Genomic DNA, 16,554 nt, shown 5'->3' on the forward strand with positions numbered 1-16,554 from the left:
ACAGAATGGGGTAGCATCGGCTACACTGGTGACCATCATGACAGAGTGATGAAGCAAGGGAATCATGCTTGGATGTGGTCGTGCTCAGCGCAGTTCATGTTACAACTATGATAAGCAGAATGACCGCCAAAGTTATTGTGTAAGACTGGTGTGAAGGCAAGTGGTATGGTGTTTTAATTTTAATTGACCAATCGAACAGGCATATCTACCTTCTTGCCGGGATGGCCAGAGCCAACCACGGCTCCTACTAATTGATGAATATGATAATGTGAAGCAAAAGAAAAGAAAAAATGGTACTTTGTCAGCTATATAATTCCGTACTAAAAATATGGAGAGGGCAGTATGTGGATTCCATATTGAAGGACTATGGATGGTGAAGATGCAAGTCTCAAGACACACACTTGCAACATGTGAGCAATTGAAGTCACAATGAATGATGCTGGTCAGGTGATTTATGAAACAGACAAGAAGTTCGTGCCTGAAATATTGCTCCAAGATATCTTGAGTCACATAGCAGCTGTAACGTGGAGTGTTTAAAAAATTATCTTGAGTGGTCGCCAATTATTTTTCATTTTCTCAGCACACAATCTTGAAGGTGTGTGTGGGGGGGGGGGGGGGGAACGGACGAGAGGAAAGGAATGTATTTGTGAATATTGTGATTTTTTGCCATGAGTACAGTCCGAATAACAGCTTATGTGTCGTGCTCTACGCCCGCTTATTTGTGCAAACAACCTCAGTTGTCATCATGTATGTGTGTTGTCAAAACGTGCCTTTTTGTTGATCTCTGATCTGATCCACCAGTAGTGGTTCTCTGGCTCCACACAGCAAATTCACCAATGCAGTATGGTCGAGCTGTGTGGCGGCTCTTGCGCGACCAGGGCGTCTGCGCTGGTACCAGAGATGTCGCAGGGAAAGGTAGCTCAAGCGTCCGTAACCGCCTCGTTTGGAGAAGCACTGGTTCCACAGGCAGCCGAGCAGAATCAGACAGGTGGGGGCCAGGTAGAACGTCATGGCAACCACGTTCAACTCTTTCGTATGTTGGATGGACAAGTACATGACGATCTGGTGCACGGAGATGCTCAAGACCAGGTAGAGAAGAAACGATTCCCAGTTGTTGTACGTGATGAAGAGAAACTTGCCTTGGCGCAATGGTCTGCAAGGATTAAAAACAAAAACAGAGAAAATATGAAGGAACACTCATCTTGGCATATTGTTAGGATGATGATTGTATTTGCAAGTATCGTATTCATCTATTTAGGGATTCCCCCCAAAGGCTGTTCGCCTGTCGAGGGGGTTTCCATGATGATGATGATGATGATGATAATAATTATTAAAAAAATTATAGAACGAGTCTGCTCTTATTCCTCAACGTGCCATGACGGTAGCAGACCCTAGCTCACACACACACACACACACACACACACACACACACACACACACACACACACACACACACACACACACACACACACACACACACTACTACTACTATGATACAGCTACCCTAAACGGGTCACGCCGCCCTCCACCCAAGCATGAACACTATGAGGGGCAGAGGCAAATAAAGAGAATCAGCTAGCAGAACTGGCAAAACAGATGAAACAATGGAGCAGAACGGACGACTGCTGTACTGTAACAACAACCTGACAGCTACAGTGACAACGACTGAAAATGAACAGGAAGGAAAAAAAATTCAAAATTTCACGTCACGAAAAAACACTGTCCACGAAAGAATCCACCAAGCAAAAGGAGTGTGGGCATCCGAAATCCCACCAGGACTCCACTAGCAGTTCTTCCACGTTGACGATGTAAGCGGCAGGGCAAGGCCTCACAAATCCGACAGACTTCCACAACGCTTGACCAGTGCACTCATGACGACGAAAGATTGAAGTTTCAATTCCCACCATTCCGCCATTGGGACCTTCCTCTCCGCACTCGCTCGTCCACTCCACTGAAAACAACGAGTTGTTCCAGCACTCCACCAGCCAATCCGCAATTCCCACCACTGCATTCTTCGAGCTTGGATTCTTCACAGCACTCGAGGGACAGCTACTCCACTGCGAGTGGTGGACCACGGCCGACGCAGCAGTGACAATATCAAAGTAAATTGTCCTGCAAGCTACATCGCGATTCCGCGCTCCAATCATGCAGCACTACCTTGGCAGTGTGCGAGGGTGCTCCAGGGTCGACTCTGGCGTAGCCAGAGTCGCCCTGGGCAGGTAGAAAACTTGGGAGAAAGCCAAGAACACGGAGCTCAGAAACACACACACACAGACACACACACACACACACACACACACACACACACACACATGTTGCTACTACCTCTGTCAATTGTATCATTTTGTCAACGCAATTAGAATATAGGCTTTCCACAAATCGGCCCGTTTTCGCCTACCGGTATTCGGCTTTTCGTTCGGCTCAAAATACATCAGATTCGGCTGCAAAATCAGCCGGTTGTTCGAAAATCGGCTGCAAATTTGAAAATATATAGGAAAATCGGTTAAACGATTTGTTGGAATATTGACTTCAAAATTGGTGAGATACATGACTGTATTGGAAGATTTGGTAGATTATGGTAACATAGAAGGAAAAAATGTTACGAGTTAGATTTTCGGAGATTCTCAAAGGAACCCTCCAGAAATAGCGAAAAGCTTATTTTTCGATAAGTCTCGTTTTCGGCGAATTTTTCGGCCGGCCGATTTGGGGATTTTTCTAGTAACGATCTTCCTAATGGCTAATGTTTGTATGAGAGGAGGTCAAAGGTAGGGTCCGGCGGATTCTGGCGGCAGAAAAATTAGCAGAATTCGGTACTTTTTCTGGTAAGTTTCATGCATGTTTGGTATGTGGATGAAGAAATGGAGCAGAATTCGAGGAATTGCCCGCCATAAGAATTGTATAGTTCTGCCAATTTCACTGCTTTTCGAGCAGAATCCGCCGGTTCCTAGTCAAAGGACACAAGACACACGACCTCAATGCAATAGTCCTACAAGTAGTGACGTAGAGAGCTCAAGCGGTCATGCTTGCAGCAACATCATACGTTTGTAAACGCATTTTGCAAAAACATTAATTTTGGTAGATTTTCGGCGGCGACTCTCAAAGGAACCCTACAAAATCAGCGAAAAGCTTCGCGATTTTGAGATTTTCCGATGAGTCATGTTTCCGGCGAATTTTTGCGGCCGGCCGATTTGCCTATCAGAATATGAATTTGAAGACTCCACGGCATGCACGCTCGGCAGTCTCTGTCATTATAATTATTCTTGTGCTGCAAGTAGCCCTTTCCCAAAGGTGCTCGCCTTTTTTTCGCCCTTTTTGGAAAAGCCCGTTTCTTTCGCCCTTTATTGCGTATTTTTGGTGAATATCGCCCTTTTTGAGCTTTTTAGCTGAAAAAGTGCTAAAATTTGCTTGCTCAAGGATGCGATCACAGTTTCCGAGTGCTCGATGCCGACAATGGGCCTTGGCACGCCACTTCTTGGGGGGGGGGGGGGGGGGGGCAACAAGTAACTCACTCATCCCCACCGTTAGGCGCTGCATCTGCCGCTAGGGTTTATCGGGTGTTAGCGGCCGTCATGAGTTCCCTTCGGGAACGGATACGATAATTTACTTTATTTTTATTTTTTACAAGTAACTAGTTGGTGAAGCTTGTACACAATGCTGTAAAATGTGGGTTTTTTGAACAAACTTCGTGTTTTGCCTTTCGTGGACCCATAAATGGAAGAATGCGTATTCATTTCTCACCTTGGGTTCATATCTAAACATGTATCATGGCTATGCTTCACTGAAAAAAGAGAGCACTTTTGCCTGTTTTCACTGAAAAAGAGCACTTTTCAGCATATTTTGAGGGACTCGAAAAGCACTAAGTGCGAATTTAAAGAGCACCTTTGGCAAAGGGCTAGCTGTAAGTATTTTTTTGGATATAATTAATAATATATTAAAGTGAAACTTACCTGAAATGTGTATGCATCATCAGCAACAACAGCAGCATGCTGCATGTGATCAGCTGACGTGATACCTCACCCCACAGCCAAGCCGAGCCCAGCAGCGCCATGACCACTCGTCGCAGCAGGTTCACCGCCGACCACCATCTGCAACTGTCCCGGTACATGGAGCATGCTTCGTCGACGAAGCCCTTCAGGTGCGGATGTCCGTGAAACGGCCGGAGTAGTAATATGACAGGTGGTGGTAAAATTACGAACACCAGTATCACACCGGCAGCGATTGCATAGACCAGGTGCGGATGCTGGAAGCAGTCAATGGACCCATCCATGGCCAAAACCCGCCTAGCTTTATTTTCACCAACGCGGACGCAGTCAAAGACACTGATCGAGTTGAAGGTGAGCATGAAGTAGCTGTAGACAAGAACGAACCACATGACCCGCACTAGTTTCATGTGGCTTTGCAGTCTCGCCAGGCGGGTTCCAAGGTAGTTGTACGATCTTGCTACGCGCATAACCAGGAAAATAAGAAGAAGTGTGATTGGTTGCAGGAGGAGAAGAGCGGTGATTTGGAGACGATGTAGCTGACTGCTGGGGCACATGTGACCAAGTCCGAATGTCAAAACAGTGTAGATGCTGCTGTAGACAAGCGTTTGATCTTTTGGGAAGATGTACCAAGATGTCTGCGGACAGAAACAAAAATCAGTGAAACATACGAAAGATATAGGGAAGCCGTACATGTCATGATCTCCGGTCAAAGACTTTAAAAGTGCATGAGTGTGCATGTCTGATCATTGGACTTTGCCTGTGGAAAGTATTGCCAATATATGCTTTACATCCTAAAGGCCTCATCAGTACAGCTACGAGCTTTAAAAGCAAGCTTTTCTATCAGCCATGGTGCAAAGGAGGCACCACAGACATTTTGAGATAGCTCGTCGCTTTAGTGCCAGATTGCTCTAACTACGAAAAGTAACGAGCGATGCATAGCGCAGCAGCACTAGAGCAGCATACCAAGAGTGCTCAACAAGACGAATGTCAAGGAGCATTTTACATTCCCAACACCGTCACCATGAGCCCCCTGAAGGCCCCTGCTCTCTCGCAACCTGTTTGGGCTCATTGAAGGCCTACTCCCATCTGTCTTGCATCTGTGCTGGTATTACTGTAAAATTATATACAACATGTCGACGTTGCAAGATTTCGGCATTTTGCCAGCGATTTATTTTCGCCACGGGGTAGATGCTGAATATAGCCGAAAATTAAATAGCTACCGAAATGTTGTCTATTTTACAGTATGTCATGTACTGTCATGCAGCACACGATAGAGTTGGATTCAGAGACATCATTCACAAATCACAATTCTCTCGCTGATTAATGCCTCTACGATCACCTTGTGATTATGAGATATACATACATACATACTAGTACTACTACCACTGTAGCTTGGTTGCCACAAGGGCCACACCACTCCGAAAGGAGCCAGAGTCACTGTCAGGAGCAGAAACGGAGACGACGACTCAGGTCACTCTGTCGACGGAACTGACCGTTGCAGCGAGAACAGCGAATACCGACGCTCTATCAGACTTGGTTGCTCGATGGCCACGGTCGCACTTGTGACGTCTGAAACCAGGCACTGACTTGAATTGCCGATTGCATGTCACACACAAGAGAGAAGCTGGGACGTTGAGCGGAATAGGTGATGCCGGCGCGGACGCTTCCGATGGTTCCAGGGGCAAACAATGACATACATACATACATACATGTACTGCAGTCGCTCACCTGAAAAAAGAACAACCAGCTATCCAGCACCGGTGAGAGACCGATGTTGAAATAGAACATCAAGCCCGAGCTGAGAATCGTCAGCAGAATGATCATGGTGATATACACAGGCAGAGGAATGGTCACCTTTGCTTTTGAACAGTCCATGCATCCCTGGGAGAAAAGAAGAAGGCCACATCACTTGCAAAAAGAGAAAGGACCAATACGTTACTAGTAACGACTAAAAGTTTACCAAGGTAACGAGATAATTATACAGTCCGATAGTGCGACAACTAGGCACAAGACTTTTAAGTCTTAAACAACTGATGAGCCAAATGGCTTGCAATGTGATCACTGGTTTACTGCACATAGCTTGCGGGTATATATATATATATAATATATATTTTTTTTACTATGTTCACATACCCAGCTCGAAAAGAATAATGAAAGACAAAAATACGGAGACTAGGACAAACGTGACAGCTAATGAGCAGGCACTGCACGGTAGGGAGGGCCCAAATATGCTCAAAAATTTCGCATATTATGCTTTTCGCATATTGGTCACTTGCTTCAAAATATGCTTCGAAATCACACAAAGGCAGAAAATATGCTCGAAATATGCTCGAAATATGAACTGATATCAGTGATAAGTATGCGAATTCTTTGCTCCTTGTAGCAAAATATGCTACATTTGGCACAATATGCTAGATTTGCTACTTTATGCGACCTTCAGCTGCAGCTGCGGACACTCTCTTCTCTGGTCAAATTTTCGTCCCGTGTTTGGATGAGCATTTTTCCTTCCGGGCTAAGTTTGGAAGTGTTCCCTGACCGAGCGTGCCGTGGTTTCGTTGTCCATTTCCGCAATCTGCCCTATAATTATGCGAATTCTTCGCTTCTTGTAGCAAAATATACATAATCCTACACAGTTGCGAGGGCATGATGCTCTGATCAGGCCCGAGGTCTGTGAGTGATCTTGCCCGAGGTCGCGACGCCCAAGGGGCGTAGCCCCGAGGGCGTCGCGACCGAGGGCAAGATCACTCACATGACCGAGGGCCTGATCAGAGCGGCATGCCCGACGCAACTGTGTAGGATTGCGCTTCAGACAAGGCCCACCTCACAAACAACAAGGCCCAGTACCAGCAGTACAGTAGAGAGATTCAAACAGAAAGAAAGCCTTGACGGCAAATGAGTTGATGTCACATTGTGTGCAGTGACCATAACAAACAGCTATTTGTTTGGTCGGAACTTTCCAGTTCTGAGATGAAAGTATTCAAGTACAGTGAAGGCAGTAGTAACGTTAGTACCAGTAATATGACGGATTCGGAATAAACCCGTTCTTCGAGTTTGATGATTGCCAGAGTAAGGTTCAAATGCGAGTGCTGAGAAGCTGCAGCCTTAGCCTAGGGCAGGTACAAAATGTACTTGTGGAGGTCTGCTTCCCTTGTGTACGTTTCGCCGCGAGAAACAGGACCAGCTGCAAGGTCGGTTGGCGTTTCTGGTCTCCCTGCAGACGTTCAAGACAGTAGTGAGTATATAATAATTTTGGAGAAGGGAGACAAATTTTTAGTCCTCGTCGGAGATGTTGCCCAAGGCAAGGACTTCGAAAAATGGTCAATGCGCATGTGCGGCGCGATGCTGTACGACTGCTGTTCTTGACCGGCTAGGCGGTCAAGATCGACTGATCTTGACTGCTTTTTCTGGGCGCTCATTGGCCGTCTCCTGGCAACAAGCACGTGCCATGTCTGAAATGCTACATTTGGTACAATATGCTAGATTTGCTACTTTATGCGACCTTGTGTCAAAAGGACCAAAATAATTATGCGAAACTATGCGCAAGCATATTCGGGCCCTCCCTACTGCACGGAGACGCAGCAGTGATGGCGGGGCATTGATGGCTCTGCCGACCTGAGGTCTCGGCATCCAAAAACACGCACCAAACAAAAAGGAAAAGACAGAGCTGTACAGGTCAGAAAAATGAAGAAAAAAATTGTTGTTTGATGTACAGGAAAAGTGGATTGTGGTTTTTGTATTTGTATATGTATTAATATTATGGATTCTCCACAAGCCTTAGCCTAAATCGAGGGAGTCTTCGTCAACAGCTTATGAAGAAGAAGCTGAGGAGAAAAATAACAGATAGAATGATGCGGGGTGGTAGTAATATTTTAAGCCAGTGCTCTAGGGGTGGTAGCAATATATTATAACCCAGTGCTCTATGACATCGCTACTCTACGTGGAAAGAAACCAGAGGGCTCATAACGGGTGATAGCAAAGTGTGCGCGGACAACAGCGATAAAACATTTTGGGCTGGATACAGTACTAATGGTAGCCGGGAGGGAGTTCCATGGGGCAGTGGTGACAAAGAGAAAGGTGGCACGGGTGTGTGTGCGGGCTCTAGCAGGCGGGAGCAGATGTTGGGGGCGCCTGGCGCTGTTTGATACTGTCTAGCCTAGGTCCTCCAGGGTCGTCATCTGGCTATGGATAAGGTGGTGGAGCTGAAGTAGGCACTGAATGTGTGAATGCGAGGCTGGGCCACTGGAGGTGCGCGAAAAGTGAGGCTTTCGGCTCCGTTTGAGGATTGTACGACTCGTACACGCCATACTGCCGCAGAATCACTCTTGCCTGTAGCCGTTCAAGGGTAGTAGCCTGAGCACAGAAGAGTTGAAATTGCCAGAGCCTGAGGGATGAGGCGTATTCAACCAGAGGTCGAACATATCCAGTGTACAAGCGGCTGGCTACGGCTGGGGTGATACGCTTGGTCATGTGGATCAGCAGGACCACTCGCTGGCGGAACTTTGTCGTGATGGTGGCGACGTGGCTGGTGAAGTCAAGGTTAGAGTCCAAGATGACTTCAAGATGTCAGTGAGTCGTTACATCAGACACGTCATCTCCCTGCATTCTCAGGTGAGGAGTCAGATGAGTAGGGTGGGCATGTTCTGCACGACTTCTAGGAGAGAACTGTATGGTGCAAGACTTCGAGGGGTTGAAGCACTCTCCGACTGAATCAGCCCACTGCAGACGCCATCATTGGCGGCCTGGAGGGGTGGAATTTTGTTGTTGATTAGGCCCTCCGGCTGCTCTCCCAGGAGTAGTGTCATCGGCAAATAAGAGCACATCAGTACGATATGGTGCGAGGAAGGGTATTACTGTAAAAGCCATTATTCTAACGAGGCGCAATTATAACGATTTCCCAAAATTGCCTAGTTTACGTGTACCAAAGGTAACGATTCTCACTCATTTTCAACGCTCAATAGGACAGTATATGAATCGATTTCTGTAAAACGCTTTCTATTTTAGCGACAGATTTCTCCTCGTTAACTCGTTAGAGTTAGCACTTCGTTATAATATCTATGGCTTTTACAGTAATATAGAGAATGAAAAGAATGGGGCCAAGGTGAGATCCCTGGGGAACGCCTGCAGAAACTGGGTGGGTCGGCGACTTGGTAGAGAGAACTTTGACACAGAAGGACCGATATCTAAGGTAGTTGGTGAACCAAGAAACGGCTTCAGGGGATATTATAGTAGCGAGCTGCCGGAGAAGAACAGGGTACGGCACCTTGTCAAACACTTTCGTGAAATCCAAGAATAGAGCGTGTTAGTCAGTGCGCTTGTCGAGTGCTTTAGGGCGCGTTCAGACTGGCGTAAAAAACAAGCGGAATGTGAAAGTTGTCAAGGTGAATCGCCCACGTGACGTTCCCGCCAGCGTAAACACGGAAAAGGTTTCCCACCACTCTGCAGGCCAGTGGAATGCAGATTCCGGCGGCACGCGGAGCGCTTTTGATATCCTTGCAGCACATGTTCCGTCTTTTCGTTTTATTTCAGCCTCTACTCTTGCAGTCTGACTGCATGCTTTTGAGTTTTGACTTCTAGACTGCCAACTATTACTTCTCCCATCATGCCGAAATCTTTGTTCGACTCAGCAATGGAGAGGGAGTTCATGGAGCCGCGTGTACGTGGTGATTTTTGCGGGCCGCTCTGCAGGCAAAACGCTTGCTGCGAACGAGAAGCATACTCTGATCGCGGAGCGGATGAATGCCACCCAAGCACCAAACACTCCGGACATAGTATTCTTTCCGTCGACGGACAAGCACAATGATCCAGTATCTCAACAGACTGAATTAGTTTATTTTGATATCCAACTCAAACTGAGTCAACTCAAATTTGTCAAATGTCTAGCTTCACATGTACTGGCCATTCCAGCGGGATATATGATACACGTGCAGTGTGATTGCGATTCCCGGGATTACGCTGCAGCTTTCCGGCGGCTATTCACGCCAGTCTGAACGCGCCCTAAGCCACTCTTGAAGACAGGCCGATCGAGTGTCGACTTGCAGGAGACAAAGCCATACTGGTGGTCGGTAATTGCCTCAGCATGCAAAGCCGCATCCAATACTTCAAGTCTGTAATCATGCCCGATTTCTCGTATGGCTCCAATGCCTTCTCAGCGTCGCTGGCGGGTAAGCACCTGGACCGTCTCCAAGTTCTGCAGAATCGTGCGGCTCGAGCTGTGTACGGATGCTCGTCGCGCACTTCTGCGAGAAACCTGCTAGTCCAACTCGGAGCCTACCGTGTCCGGGAGATCTTCATCCAGAAGCTCATCTTCCTGGTTTGGCGCTGCCGCTACTCCCGTGCTAGCCCCACACTGCAAGTGCTGTTGCTACCAACCAGTGGCGCTCCTACTCGGCTGCAATCATCTAAGGGTCTAAGACCACCGCCAACCCGCACTGAGCTGGGCAAGGGTTGTCTCGCGTTCCAAGGAGCTAGGCTCTGGAATGCGTTGCCCAGCGAGGTACGGGCCATACCGCACCCGGCCCAATTTCGCACTGCAGCTGTTCCACACACCATGAACTTTTGAGGTCAGACGGATCACTATTGCCATATTTTCATTATATGCCTGTCTGTTGGCCTGCCTGCCCATCTCTCTCCCTGTTTCTCTGACAACCTGCTTGTTAATTCGTGCGGTTGTTTTCAGACGTAAAGCCCTGTTGTAGAGGTTTCAGCCCTCATTTGTTAGTCTCTCTCTCTGTCTCTCTCTCTCTCTCTCTCTCTCTCTCTCTCTCTCTCTCTCTCTTTCTCTCTCTCTCGGATCTCTCTCTCGCTCTCTGTCTGTCTGTCTGTCTCTCTCTCTCTCTCTCTCTCTCTCTCTCTCTCTCTCTCTCTCTCTCTCTCTCTCTCTCTCTCTCTCTCTCTCTCTCTCTCTCTCTCTCTCTCTCTCTCTCTCTCTCTCTCTCTCTCTCTCTCTCTCTCTCTCTCTCTCTCTCTCTCTCTCTCTCTCTCTCTCTCTCTCTCTCTCTCTCTCTCTCTCTCTCTCTCTCTCTCTCTCTCTCTCTCTCTCTCTCTCTCTCTCTCTCTCTCTGTTTTTGGTGGACAAAAACATCTCTGGCGTTGATTGCTTTCTTGCCTCGACTTCTGCCGCGCCTTTGTTCTCGTACTGCCCTTTATGTACAAGTGTTGTGCAAACCCTCCTTTAATATAGTCTGTCTCATTATGCCCTGAGATGTTTTTGATGCATAGTGATTATGACGCTCGTCATTCGCTCCCTTGTCACTGGACAGCTCTGTCCGTTTGGTTTTAGCGAATTCAAATAAAGAAAACAACAACAACAACAACAACAACAACAACAACAACAACAACAACAACAACAACAACAACAACAACAACAACAACAACAACAACAACAATTAATCCCTGCCTATTGCAAAACGAGTGGTACTTGGTAACCTGACGTCGTGCTCACGAAAACAAGAGAATATCACCGTGTCCGTTCCCGAAGGCAACTCACGGCGACCACTTATTTCCACCCGGTAAACCCGGGCGGCAGATGCAGCGTCTAATGGTGGGGGTGAGGGGATACGTCTCACAGCCACTGGCACAACTGCCGAAAAAAACCTGATTAGCCGCATCCATGTACCCCGTTTGCCTGCCGCGAAGTTCCCAGTTGACCTAACGCCTTTAACGGTACTCCTCATGCATGACACTATTGTGGACGAGTTGACTACGCTAACAAGTAGTTACACACGACGTACTTTTCGCCGTGTTGTTAGCGACGGCTCATCAGGTGTGCAAAATTTTAACTCGATAGATATTGTCGTCCGGTTTTGTACAATTCGTTTTTGCAAAGCTTCCCCCCCCCCTTCCTTTATCTCTGATACTGTAGCGTCTCTGACGTTCTCGCATCATGATATCATCATTTGTTTGCATGTACACGTCATATTTTCCTCATCATCACAAACACTGATTCACCATACTCTGGCACACATTGTAATACCTACTACACGTACTTCGCTACCATAATAATTACGTAATGTTTGGCTAGCATAGTTCCAATACACATTACGACATCTTTTGATGTTACGCACTCCTCGCCTACAACGCTATTGTAGAAAAGTAGTCTTTACTCATCTCTTGTAAGTTCTGTTTGCATCCAAACACTTCTTCCAAACAGCACACGTCAGATATCTAACAAAACAACAAACTTCATTGCACAGTCTTCTATCACAATCTCTTTCCTATATAAACCTCCTTTCTCTTCACTTTCTTCATGACATTTAGTGTTCGCCAGTCTTGTAAAGATCTTGGAAACTAACACTCGTTGCACTGTATCTAGACTACTAAATTGGTGACCCACGACGTGAGTAAAGTGCAATATGTCCAGCGACGATGGTTCTTCCGCTTCCGCCTCTGGAGCTTCAGCTGCCGCTAGCTCCTCCGCCCCGGCCCAAAACCAACCACTCGCCCGCAACGACCAACACGACGCACCGGACCGTCCGGTGTCTGCCATCACCTTCCGACTGCCGCAGTACTGGCCCGGCGATCCGCAGCTTTGGTTTGCACAGGCAGAAGCGCATTTTGCCAACCATCGCATCACCAACCCGCGGGCCAAGTATAATGTCGTCGTGAGTTCGCTGGCTCCTGAATACGCCGCTGAGATTCGGGACTTGCTCCTAGCGCCGCCAGCCGAGGAGCCGTACCAAGTCCTGAAAGAGGCGCTCACCGCACGCACACAAAAGTCCGATCAGGCACGGTTGCGTGAGCTACTCTCAACAGCCGACATCGGGGACAGCCGACCAAGTCGCGTCCTCCGACGCATGCAACAGCTTTTAGGCAGTAAGTCGCTAGACCCAACTATCCTGCGCGAGCTATTTGTACAGCGTTTGCCCGTGACGGTCCGCCTGATTCTGGCTGCAACACCTGCAAGCCTCAGCCTGGACGAACTTGCAGCGCTTGCTGACAAGGTGGTTGAAAGCACGTGCTCAACCCCACTCACCGGTACAAGTGTTCACGCTCTGAGTGAAGCCCCTAGCCCTGCTCGGTCTAGTACGGCCTTATCATGTAGATCTACAGCGTCCACAGATGCGGAACAGGCCTGCACCGCTGACAGGGCTGAGATGGCCCAGCTCCGAGCTGAACTCGCCAAGCTGACGTCCGCTGTGAATGTGATGACCCGTGACACCGGTGCCCCTTGCCAGCGTGGCCGCCAACGAGAGCGTAGTCCCGGGCCACCGTCACGCCACCCAAGTGCCTCCAGGTCTCCCGGCCGTGACAATCACGACGACCTTTGCTGGTATCACCGTGCGTTCGGTGCGAAGGCGAACAAATGCCGAGACCCCTGCCGATTCCTGTCGGGAAACGGGAAGGCCAGCCACTAGTCGCGACCGCTAGTGTGGTTGGCCCCTCGAATACCGCTACCGGTCGCCTACTATTCGTCAAGGATCGCTCCCAGTCCGTCGAGTTCCTTGTCGACACCGGCGCCGCCGTCAGTGTTCTTCCTCCGTCATTCGTAACTCTGTCTCGTCGTGTTCATCGCAATAGTCCTCGTCTCCGTGCAGCGAATCAGAGCAGCATCGCCACGTACGGTCAGCAGCTGCTAGATTTAGACTTAGGTCTCCGACGCACTTTCAAATGGGTCTTCGTCGTTGCTGACGTCAGCTATCCGATCCTGGGTGCGGATTTCCTTGGCCACTTCCAACTCACTGTCGACCTGGCCGCCAGATGTCTCCGGGACTCCACTACTCAACTTGCCGTTGTCGGATTCGCCTCGGATGTCAGCACCTCCGCTACCAACCTGCTGGACACTGACAGCCCTAGTGAGTATTCTGCCCTGCTGAGTGAGTTTCCTGACCTTGTCCGACCGACCACTGGTGACTCGCCTGTCAAGCACAATGTGACGCACCGCATAGTCACAGATGGCCACCCCGTCCACGCTAAGCCTCGCCGTCTGGCACCCGACCGCCTTGCTGTCGCTAAGTGTGAGTTCCAACACATGTTAGATTTAGGCATTATTCGTCCCTCCTCTAGTGCATGGTCATCCCCTCTGCATATGGTGCCAAAGAAATCCGGTGACTGGCGACCCTGTGGTGATTACCGAGCCTTGAATGACTGCACGATCCCCGACCGCTATCCCATCCCGCATATTCAAGACTTTACGTCCCACCTGCATGACAAGATCATATTCTCTAAGATTGACCTCGTCCGTGCATACCACCACATTCCTGTGCACCCTGACGACATCCCGAAAACTGCCATCACCACCCCCTTTGGACTGTTTGAGTTTGTCCGCATGCCCTTTGGCCTTCGCAACGCAGCCCAGACATTCCAACGCTTCATTGACCAGGTAGTTTCAGACCTTCCCTTCTGCTTTGCATATCTGGATGACTTGCTCATTGCTAGCGCCTCACCCGCTGAACATATGGCCCACCTTCGCTGCATATTCTCCCGCCTTGCTTCACATGGCATCTTGATCAACGTCCGGAAGTCGCAGTTCGGCCAGGATGAGCTTGACTTCCTGGGACATCACGTGACTGCCTCAGGTATCCGACCTCTCGACGCTCGCATGACCGCCATTCGTGAATTCCCACAGCCAGCTAGTGTTCGTAAGCTCCGTGAGTTCATCGGCTTCGTCACGTTCTATCACCGATTTCAGCCACATCTTGCTGCTAAGCTCGCACCGCTGCACGCTATGCTTGAGAAACGCCACCGCACCAAAGGCGCGCTCGTCTGGTCCGACTCGGCCATCGCTGCTTTCAATGATGTCAAAGCTGCGTTCACTGAGGCCATCACACTTCACCATCCTCGCCCGGATGCCGCCTACAGCTTGATGGTCGACGCTTCAGACATTGCTGTTGGTGCCGTCCTCCAACAAGAGCTAGATGGTGAGTGTTATCCTGTTGCCTTCTTTTCACGCAAGTTAAAGCCTGCTGAGACACGCTACAGCACCTTCTGTCGAGAGCTCCTCGCTATTTACCTAGCCATTAAGCATTTCCGACACTTCCTGGAAGGGCGTGTCTTCCATGTGTGCACCGATCACAAGCCTCTGACACATGCCATCCACAGCCGTTCACAGACCCACAGCCCGCGTCAACAGCGCCATTTGTCGTACATTGCTGAGTTCACGACAGATATTCGTCATGTCAAGGGTTCTCAGAATGCTGCCGCTGATGCACTGTCACGATGCCACCTGCCCGATGAGCCCGTCTCTGCCATCACTGCCATTGACACAGCTTCCTTTGCCGCCGCTCAACAAGATGATCCAGACTTGCCAAGTCCTGGTAAGGATCCATCCACTTCGCTATGCTGGCAATCTATAGCTCTGCCCATGACTGATCACTCGCTCATCTGTGACACCTCTACTGCGTCTGCCCGCCCGTATGTACCTGCCAAGCTGCGCCGTGCTGTTTTCAATTCGCTTCACGGCCTCTCCCACCCTGGTACCCGCGCTACCAGGCACCTGATTACAGCTCGCTACGTCTGGCCCGCGATGAACAAGGATATTAGTGAGTGGTGTCGTTCCTGCCACGCTTGTCAGCAGTCTAAAGTTCAGCGCCACACCACATCTCCCGTGAGTGCATTCAAGCAACCTGATGCCCGTTTCTCCCATGTCCATGTCGACATCGTAGGCCCGCTTCCATCTTCTAGTGAGTCTCGCTACCTCTTGACGATGGTAGATCGCTTTACTCGCTGGCCCGAAGCAGTACCTATTCCCGACATTACAGCCGAAACCGTCGCTCGCCAGTTTGTTGCCACCTGGGTCGCCCGATTTGGTGTTCCCACTGTGCTCACAACCGACCGAGGTGCCCAATTTGAGTCATCCCTGTGGTCATCGCTCATGTCACTACTTGGCACATCTCGCATTCGCACAACGGCTTACCACCCGGCTGCCAACGGCATGGTAGAGCGCTTTCACAGACAACTGAAAGCTGCACTCCGAGCTTCCGACAATCCACAGCGCTGGACGGAACATCTGCCACTAGTCCTGCTCGGCATTCGCTCCTCCCTGAAGGCTGACCTCAACTGCTCAGTTGCAGAAATGGTCTACGGTTGCCACCTCCGCCTGCCAAGTGATTTCCTCACTGACGAGCCTGAGCCATTTCCGGATCCGACGTCCTATGTCAGCCGCCTCAAACAAGCCATGTCCGAGCTCCGCCCTACACAACCCCGCAAGCCACCCACCCAGCATCCGTTCATTCCAGCTGACCTCTCGACATGCTCTCATGTCTTCATTCGCACAGATGCAACACGAACGCCCCTCCAACGTCCTTACACTGGTCCACACCGAGTCCTGGAACGTCATGATAAGTACTTCCGCCTCGACCTCAACGGCCGCTCCGACACAGTATCCATCGACCGACTCAAACCCGCATTCCATGACAACCAGTCTGTCGACCATTGCCATCCGACCAAGCCGACGCCATCGCTCGCATTCGACGTGCCTCCGCCACGCCAAACACGAGCTGGTCGTCAAGTCAGATTTCCCGCCTATTTCTGACACTCTCGCTTATCCCATTTGCTTGCTCTCATTTTATCGCGCTAGTTATCGCTCATTACTCATTCACTAGGAGGGGAGCTCTGTAGCGTCTCTGACGTTCTC

General features: G+C 49.4%; 1 protein-coding gene across 1 annotated transcript in view; it reads right to left on the reverse strand.

Annotated features, from left to right (window-relative positions):
* The window catches only part of LOC135819540 (uncharacterized), a 25,420-nt gene continuing 8,866 nt past the window's right edge, over window positions 1-16,554 (reverse strand). The window contains exons 6-8 of the mRNA XM_065332767.1: window positions 5,712-5,864; window positions 3,948-4,618; window positions 1-1,153 (exon numbers count right to left, since the gene is read on the reverse strand). Coding sequence (XP_065188839.1) covers window positions 760-1,153; window positions 3,948-4,618; window positions 5,712-5,864 — 1,218 coding nt within the window. The 3' untranslated portion in view covers window positions 1-759. The remainder of the gene's footprint in view (window positions 1,154-3,947; window positions 4,619-5,711; window positions 5,865-16,554) is intronic.

Source organism: Sycon ciliatum, chromosome 6 (genome assembly GCF_964019385.1).
Source record: "Sycon ciliatum chromosome 6, ocSycCili1.1, whole genome shotgun sequence".
Taxonomy (NCBI): Eukaryota; Metazoa; Porifera; class Calcarea; order Leucosolenida; family Sycettidae; genus Sycon; species Sycon ciliatum.